This window comes from Saccoglossus kowalevskii, chromosome 6, assembly GCF_978046115.1.
Source record: "Saccoglossus kowalevskii chromosome 6, keSacKowa6.1, whole genome shotgun sequence".
Taxonomy (NCBI): domain Eukaryota; kingdom Metazoa; phylum Hemichordata; class Enteropneusta; family Harrimaniidae; genus Saccoglossus; species Saccoglossus kowalevskii.
This window is the reverse complement of record NC_140646.1, coordinates 22198821-22208601: the sequence shown is the minus strand read 5'-3', so window position 1 is coordinate 22208601 and position 9781 is coordinate 22198821. Positions and strand designations below refer to the sequence as shown.

Genomic DNA, 9781 nt, shown 5'->3' with positions numbered 1-9781 from the left:
AATCCTTATAAAAATATTTATGACCTCACCGAGCCAGATCTAATCGGTAAAAAAGCGGTATATATTTGTTTCTAGGGATGAATTATGCGCAAATAACGTTGAATAGTCTACCCTCCGGTTGTATAATGCAGTGTCATCGCGTTTACAATTGGTGTTATGCAAAGTTGAACAAGTGTACTAAATCATGGAGCTTTCTTTTTATTTAGACCCATGAATGAATGGACTGTCAGAAACCTTTATTGAAGGACTCGTTTAATGCCTGCTGTTTCTTCGACATGGCGTTTTATTTTTTCGAGAGCCGTTTGAAAGTTGCCCTGTGTCGCTACGGCAGAGTTGTCGGTAACTACCCAATCCCATTTATCGTCCTCCCGCTTATGCTCACCTTTTCGCTCGCCGTGGGTGGATTTTATTTTACGGGTAACAATGACATCGAATATTTATTCACACCGACGAACGGACCGGCCAAGAAGGACAGAGATTTATTGGATAGTCTTTTTCCGATGAATTACTCTGGGGAATTTCTTGCCAATCGTCAGAGCGATTTCGGAAGATACGCCAGTGTTATTATTTACACGAAAAAGCAGATTGAAAACATACTCGCTGTCGACTCCCTGCGCGAAATATTCGAATTTCACGACTACATGACAAAAACGAAGGCAAGTATTGGGAGAGAAGAGTACTCATACAGACAGTTATGTGCCAAGTGGAAGACACAGTGTGTTGATCCAAACCCAGTATTAAAAATTTACAACTATACAACGCAAAATGTGAATTTTATCAACATATCGTACCCAGTAATGGCGGGCCCGGGAAATATATCATATTTTATCGGCGGCAGTCTCGGTGGTGTGCAGTTTTACGGCGATACCAGTATTGTTAAGTCGGCAAGAGCCATTTTGTTGTTCTACCCATTGAAACATTCACCGAATAACATCGATGAGGCGAGCGTAGAACTTGAGAACGAAATCACCAAAATGGCGGCTAAATACAAATGGACGAAAATAATAGTGACGTTGACGATGTCACAGACGCTGGCCAACGAACTCGATGACATCATCATACGAATGATACCAAGGTTTATAATCTCCTTCTTTATTCTGACGTCATTTTCCGTTCTATCTCTAATGATGACTGATTGGGTGACCAGTAAACCAGTACTTGGTACTCTCGGCGTGGCATCGGCACTGTTAGCTGTGATTTCGACTATAGGGTTGCTAAGTTACTGTGGCGTGCCCTTCATTCATCTCAACATTGCAATGCCATTTTTGACTCTAGGTGAGTGTATTACAAACAATTTTATTTCCGTGTTTCCATGTGCAATAGGGCGAAACCATTCTTAAAGACGGAGCTACGCCACGATCCCTCAAACGTTGCCAGGACCAATCCCAAACAAGAGTAGACAAAGAATTTTCTGATTACAGCAAGTCTCAGAAGTATTGGAGCAGCCAATTTGCAAACTCGCTAGCGAATTGGCTAACTGCTTGGGTTTTGACTAAACGGTTGGCTTTCGAATCTCGCTGGCGCCGTCTTGCGGTCACGCCCACTTAAGGCGAATCTATGTAACAGTAGGGGACGATCATCATGCTTTATGAGCTAATCAGCGACGGTCTTACAGTTGGATGGCGCTTTCGCTTTGAAATATACCAGGGAAAGTATTCTATGCTCTTCGGGTCCACACAAAAACGACGAATGAGCTCTATTTTTTCAGCGGTTGGCTTAATGTTACCCCAACGGATCGTTTGAGTGTGAAAGTTTGTTATTTCCTCCCTGATTTGTTGGAAACTGTTTCTCAACTTGTCTATTTAGTTTCAAGCAGTGTTCAAGAAGGTTAACCTCATATAATAAATATCGGTAGATTAATCGCATTTATAATATTATCACGCCAGCTGACTGTGGCCATTTTTTTCGGGCTCAAATCATTCAGGGGAATCCAGACATGTACCAGCCTGAGGATGCGTAAAAACATTCTATGTCCCCTAATGCAATATAGACTCGCCAAGAGTGGACGTGATCACAAACCAGCGCCAGCGAAATTCGAAAGCCAACCGTTTAGTCAAAACCAAAGCAGTTACTGTAGCCAATTCGCTAGCGAGTTTGCAAATTGGTTGCCCCAATACTTCTGAGACTTGCTGTAACATCTATGTTTTCCTCCACGCTAACCAACTCCCCACACTAACAAACAAATATTTTATCTTCTACTGATTTCCTGTTCCGGTCCGTCTTTGAAAACATCGACTGGATTTAACCGAAATAGGTGAGTCATCTTCTGATGAACAAACAACACCTTGCATGTTTTATGACAATGGTAATTTCTTTCCTGCAAATGAAAACTTTCGCTGTAAATCTGTTCAGGCAAACAATATAATGCTCTCTGGTGATAAAGCTCTACAGTTTTCATTTCCTAGATACTAGTATCCAGTTTTTTTTGTAGTCCACCATCTTGATTCTCCAGCAAAGGATTATGGTTAAGTATGGCGTCATAGGCACTGTTGTGAAAAACAGGAAATGATTTCATCTATAACTTTAAAAGTAAGACTTGAAATTGGTTCACAGTGTAGAACATGGTAACAATACATGTACCGGTGTCTACATACTTATAAAATAGTTGTCATTATGAAATGCTGAATTTTTCATGTATTTTATACAATTCATCGACGGAAGTAAGTTTTACAGGTTACATATAATATGTTGACGGCAAAAAAGTTTCATTCTATTTCAACGATCAAAATAAAGTTTATTTATTTATTTTACAATATCTGTACTTTTTGTATATTTGCAACATTCTACTTTCCATTATTATAATTACATGCAAGAGTAATATGCACATTGAAAATTTGAACCAATTTGCATCAGAATTTTTATTGTTATAGATGAAATAATTTTCTCAATTTTTCATAGCAGTGGCTATGATGCCACACTTTACCCATAATCCTTTGCTGGAGAATCAACATGGTGGACTACATAAGTAAAGTTGAATATCTAGAGAATGAAAAATGATGTAAAAGAACTGTAAATTGCATTATTCTACATTTGTGGAAGTGTCTGTAAAATATTACAGGTTACAAAATCCTATCAACAACAGCTGTCTTATCAAATATATCAGCGCAAAAAACCTTATTTCAACTATGCACTCACTATTTCAATTGATATAACATTTTAATTAACTGAGCTAATACCCGGACAGTCCTCAGGCTGACATTCTAACTAGAGACTGATAAACATACGGTGGATGACTGATGTAGTGCTCTGTAATGTGTGTTTTTTTTTTGTCCTAACCGGGAATTCCGGAATTTCAGTGAAACATGTTTCGTTTTCTATTTGTAGGAGTCGGAGTGGATGATATGTTTATAATGATAGCATCATGGCGGACAACGTCACCCCGAACCAGCGTACCTAATCGAATGGCGGAGACCTTCTCAGAGGCAGCGCTCTCTATAACGATAACAAGCATTACTGATGTATTGGCGTTCGGCATCGGAGCTATTTCAACCTTTCCTTCTGTTCAAATATTCTGTTGTTATTGTGGGGTTGCCATTCTATTTGACTATCTTTACCAAATTACTTTCTTTGGGGGATGCATGGCTTTAATTGGACGCCGGGAACGACAAAATAAACACTGCCTTACGTACGTAAAAGTGTTACCAAAAAATGAGTCTACGTCGCGATGTTACCGGTTATTCTGCGCCGGTGGTATTAGTTACAGCACAGATTGTGATGACGTGATTCAAGATCACTCAGTTATGACTTTTTTCAACAAATATTACGGCCCGTTTGTCACTTTGACGTGGGTGAAGGTGATTACGGTGATTTTATATGTTGCATATGTAAGTGTTGCTATTTTGGGACTTTTCCAGGTGAGTGAGGGGATACAGCTAAGACAACTCGCTCTTGAAGACTCTTCTGACCCTTACGGCCTGACATATTATGAACTTGAAGAACGTTATTTTAACGAATATGGACCAGTTATACAGGTCATTGTCACCACACCTCAAAATTATTCTAACATGGCTACTAAAAATGAAATCGAACGTGTCCTTACTATGTACAGAACAAATAGGTATTTCTACGATACGGAATATTCCACGCAGTCATGGCTCAGAGATTACGTAGAGTTTCTCAACAAAAGTCGACTAACTTACCCGGACGAGGACACTTTTGTTTCTCACTTAAGGAGTTATTTTCTCGCCAATCCGTTATACGAACATTACAAGCCAGACATTGCCATCACCAACAACACCATCACGTCCTCGCGATTTTCCGTGCAATCTCGATACGTTAAATCGGCCAAGAATGTTTTGCATCAATCCAGAAAAATAGTCGAAGATTCAAGCCTCCCTATGATTGCGTATCATCCGTCGTTTGTATTCAACGACCACGTTGACGTTATTCTACCCAACACCATACAAAACATTGCGATAGCCGCTAGCGCTATGTTAGTTGTTTCGCTTCTTCTTATTCCTCAACCGATTTGTGCGCTTTACGTCACCCTCACTGTGGCGTCCATAGTTGTTGGCGTCATAGGCTATATGTCATTATGGAGTGTTGGTATAGACTTCGTGTCCATGGTAACAATCGTAGTCTGTATTGGTTTCAGCGTTGATTATTCGGCTCATATGACGTACGCTTTCGCCATTTCTCCCCGGGATACTCGCAACGGCCGTGCTATCTACGGTCTGTATTTACTTGGTTTACCCATTGTACAAAGTGTGGTTTCCACCATCATCGCCATCGCTCCCTTATCAACTGCTAACACTTACGTTTTCAGAGCAGTCTTCAAGACGATATTTTTGGGTATTTTCTTTGGTGGTCTCCATGGTATTTTATTTCTTCCTGTTCTTTTATCGCTCGTCGGTCCTAACAAATCACAATCATCGAAACCCAAGACGGACGAGAACGACAACGAGGAGAATGTTCTTGGCAAACGAAGGTTACGTATGTGGATGAAAGACCACAGAATGAAACCATCTAAGAAACGATGCAAGCTAAAAATTACACCCCGCAAAATTAACAATATGAATGACTGTGACAATATCGACAAGTTTCAATTTGATGGTCACATTGTTTTTAAGGAAATTGACAACCCAGGCTTCAGCAATGTTTGCTGTTCGCTTAATGATGAATGTGGTTCTTCGTCACCAATCATCCCACCCAAAACTCGAGTATACGAAGACGTCGCAGCAACGAAACAGGAGACAGTCGAAACCAATGCTCCTGTGGCTGACAGCTCTGGGTCGCTCCGGAACAACTCCGGCAATGGCTGTGATCAACATACCAACAGTAAGACTTAAAGGGCGGTACTCGTCGCGCCGCGCATGCGCGAGATATGGGTCTCTTATAAACAAAGATGGCGATTTTGAATGTAGCGCATACCACGGTCACTCGACTAGTACAAACTGGAAGCTTACTAATCTTTAATTAAGTATTTTGTTTTGGTGTTCGGAAGGTATCGAAAGAGACACCGGCGGCAATTAGTTCAAGAGGCGCCAAGGGCCCAAATCGTACTCGTGATTTCATTAGAAAAGCGCATTGGGTTATGGGAAAATCAATGTTTATCAACACAAATGTCGCACATGGGCGGCGCGACGACTACCGCCGTTTAACACAAAGAAACACAGCTACGACATACGACCACCGTGAAATACGTGGTAATATTCGTGTTCATGAACTATATATCGGAACTATATGATCTCATTATAATATGAGCATAGATTTTCAACTGTTAGAAAACATAGCAACTGTGTGTCTCTGATTAGACTTTGGGAAGGATTTCAATATTTTGCACTGACCGACCCATATTGGAGGTGAATTCTCTATGTCGGGCTCTGTGCTGTACGTTGAAGGAGCGAACGCATGGGATCGAATAGAACAGTGTTTTCTAGCAACATGGAATTATTATGACCATGAATATTTCACTTCACCAGCAGAGAATGCAAATAATCAAAATAGCACAATTTAACGCAAAATAACAAAATTTTTGAAAATTACTATATAACTATCTCTGTTACTCGGGGGATAATACAACAAGAGAGATAATATTATCACTGAGTGGTCCAAACAACAAGGGAGATAATATTATCCCTGAGTGGTGCCACTTTGAACAACAAGAGAGATAATACCGCCATGGAATTTTTCATAGCCTATTACGTGCTGATTTTGGGGTCACGTGATCGAATTATGAGGTCATCTTTATTAGTCGCTTAGTTTTCTTTAAGGTGTTGGAGCGTGTGTTGTAGTTTTGAAGCGGTACGATGAAGAATACAGTTCTTTGGTGTTTTATTCCTGAGTGGTGTGTGTGTTTTCATTGATTTCGTTCCCGTTACCATTCCTCGACGAATGGGAGTGCACTGGCTGCTTGTGGTCGTCCGAACGAGATTTGTGTTAGTGTTGAACCGGTGAGCGTCGATATCGTCGACCATTGATTGGCACCGTCAGTTTGTTACAGGGTGATATAGATAGTCCCTGAAATACTCAAATATTTCTCTTACATTGGTGGCAGCGAAGGCAGGATTGATGTCTGGTGAGTTTTGTTGTTGGTTTTCAGTTCATGCTACCGAATCTTTGTTTGTTCAACGACTTTGTCACCGATAAATTCCCGTATAGCCATGAGTACAGTCCTGTAGGTTGGCCCCCAAAGTCCTGAGAAGCCGCATAGACCGAGGATTCGACTCCCACCTACACATCTATGGCGGAGAACCGTTCTGCAGTTTTCATGATTGTAACCAGCTAAAACATCTATGACCCCTCATCTATCGACCAATCTAGCGATCACAAATACCCTTTTTTGTGGCCGAAAAATGAACCTACAGTACTGGAACGTTGGCAAAAGCTAGTTTTACGCAAAGAAACAACGTTTTGCAAATAAATACGTAAAGATGGCGGCGTATATTTTCGGTTGACGTTGGAAAATGTCAGTTAAGGTATTCATATTAGTTAGACGTATCGACTTGCTTATTTTTTAACTACAAAGCTGAATGAATCTTACATATCCCGAGACATTCCTTCACAATAGTGTAGAATTCCCGGTCTATGCGACTTCTCAGGACTGTGGGGGCCGAATGATCAGCGGAAGAAGGCCAACCTACAGGACTGTACTCAGGGCTAATTCCCGCAGTGATACGAACCTAGAAACTGACGGTTCTTTTAATATTGGTCGATGTCATGGTGTTTTGTTGAGGTTTTACGAGCTGCATTTAACCACAGTCCCTCAACACCATATAGGGTGCAAGATTAGGTTTTTTCTTTCTTAGATATTCTTCTTTGCATCTAACGTTCAAACAATCAAAAAATTTGTCCATATATCGCACAAATTTGGCAGTCTCTCTAGCATCAGGTGGTCCATATGTCTCTATAGCATTGGCCACAGTTTCACTCAGCACCTGTGAAGAGTAGAAAGTTCTAATAGTAAATGCTGTTAGTTAAATTTATGACTTTATTATTTTTTTATCAGAAGGGCACCTGCTTGCATAAATATTAAATTAGTCTGCACAGAATCTGAGATGGTGGTTTGTATTTTGTGCAAGGAAAATGCAAATGTACTTGAACATACAGGTACATTTTTTTCATTCACCTAGCTTTCACATATGTAACAGGGGTCCTGGTCTCACAACAAGCTGGTGTTCTGTCATTGATGAAGAATTTTTATCAAATTTTGCAAATGATACTCTATCATACAAACACTGGCAAATATTTGAATAACATACATACCTGAGCAGCAAGATTAACTCTCATAATTGAGAATGATGTAATGTTGATATGATCATATCCAATTTTATGGAGTAGATGGATGTCTCTGGTCTGGTCATCAATCACTAATTTCGACAGATGACGCCATAATATAGGATTTCCATTCTGTTAAAAATGTAACACTCATGAATATTCCATTAACATGAATAACTGACAGGAAAATTTATATTTGGCTAGTTCACAATTTTTTTTATAAAATACATGTATGACACAATGTTTGAAATAGCACATCAAAACATGTAGATTAGTTAAGCGATGGTTTAAAAATGTTAATACATACCCATAAACTTCTAGACTTTCTGTGTGACTCTGAATTAGCCCAACAATTCCTAGTGGTCTTGATTAAATGTGGTACATCAGATACAAAATATACATATCTTCCATCAAAAGCAAAGGGGTTTTTGCACTTGAATACTAAACTATCTCGTGGTGCACCTAAGACTCTGTGCATCCTATAAAATTTCCTATTCCAGGATGCACCATCACTGGTGGACACGAGAACATGCAAACCACAAGATACTTCAAGATAACTTATAGTATTCCAGATAATAGGGAATAGATGATCAGCTCTACAACTATCTGTTGGATGATAAGACACACTCATCTGGAAATTTGATGCCAAATCACGAACCATAAGTACCAGAATATGACTAGCAAGTTCGGGCCCTTTAGTATTTTTACAATTGCCATATTTCTCTAGTTTTGCCAACTCATTATTGATATGACCAAGATTGATAAAACCAACTAACTCTCCAGTATATTTATCATACACAAGATCTTGTTTTATTTTCAGTTCATCGTGAAGAAGTGCTACATACTTAACAGCATTAGTTTTGCCATTCACTTCAGATACTAGTTCTTTTAGTACATGATGATTGATACCTGGTTCAGGCTTTATGTAGTTGGAATAATCTCTTAATGTTCTCTGACTTGGCAACTTTACAAATCCAGAGTTCTTCAGTGCTTCATATGCTGTTGATGACTTAAACCTCAGAAATAAACACCAACGAATAATAGTTGGATGCCAACGCATCTGACGACTGTCAGCACATCTTGCATGTTTTAACTGCTCTTCCCAGAATAAGCGTTGGAAACTGTCCTCTGGAAAGCATTTAATCACTTCACCACAGTTGTCTTCCATTATTGATTTGAAATCACTCTGCAATGATTTTTCAACAAAAACACCATCATCACTTATCAATCGCTTTACAGTTCTATCCAATGTCCTTTTCAGTGCAATCTTTTCTTTCTGTAAATTTACAGCCCTTTCTTTTAACTGTACTTTGTCAAGATATCGAAGGTTAACTCTACTGCCTGTTTGAATTTTACATACTTGGTCTTGGCTCTTTCTTCTTGACAACAAAGATCTGAGGTTGTTGCGATATGAGGAACACTTAGTACATCTTATTTTATCGGCAATGAGTAGACAATCAGTTGTCCGTATAGTTGAGTGGTAGACTTTCCCATCTTTTGCTTTGGCATGCAAATCCTCTTCAATATATGCAGACACATCTTTTTCACAAGAAAATGAAAAAGCCTTCACAATCTCCCCACCTCGACTCTGCAGCAACTCTATAAATGATGGGTCTGTATTACCCATGCATATATTACACTGACTTATAACTGTGATAAGTTTGTTCAATACTTCAAAGTCAGTAACTGTTGGTGGAATGTTATTAAAAATGTAGTGACTGTTCAATAGATCTCTTCCATGAACTTTTACACGCCAGTTCAAGTCTTCTCCTACCATAACACACCTCACTATTTTTGACACATCGCCAATAAATTCCACTTGACTGAATCGAAATTCTGTTGCGGAACTCAGAAGTGACCAACCAGATGGTAACGTGATGTTATTGACATGCTGCTGCAAATAGCTGAAGCTAAGCAGAACTGGTTCTCTGTTGTCATCACTCTCCTGAAATGTAAAATATTAATAAGACTTGAATGAAAAAAAAAAAATTTCAAAAAAATAATTTGGTTTTCAATGATATGTTTATACAGTAGCCTCTGTTTGGAAATAATAAAATAAACCTAG

At 39.3% G+C, this 9781-nt stretch overlaps 1 protein-coding gene across 1 annotated transcript; it reads left to right on the top strand.

Annotated features, from left to right (window-relative positions):
* Window positions 1-275: 275 nt before the first annotated feature.
* Window positions 276-5288, top strand: LOC100371609 (patched domain-containing protein 3-like). Its single transcript, XM_078007427.2, has 2 exons — window positions 276-1275; window positions 3325-5288. Exons 1-2 carry the CDS (start codon window positions 276-278, stop codon window positions 5286-5288), a joined length of 2964 nt encoding a protein of 987 aa, XP_077863553.2.
* The last annotated feature ends 4493 nt before the right edge of the window (window positions 5289-9781 follow it).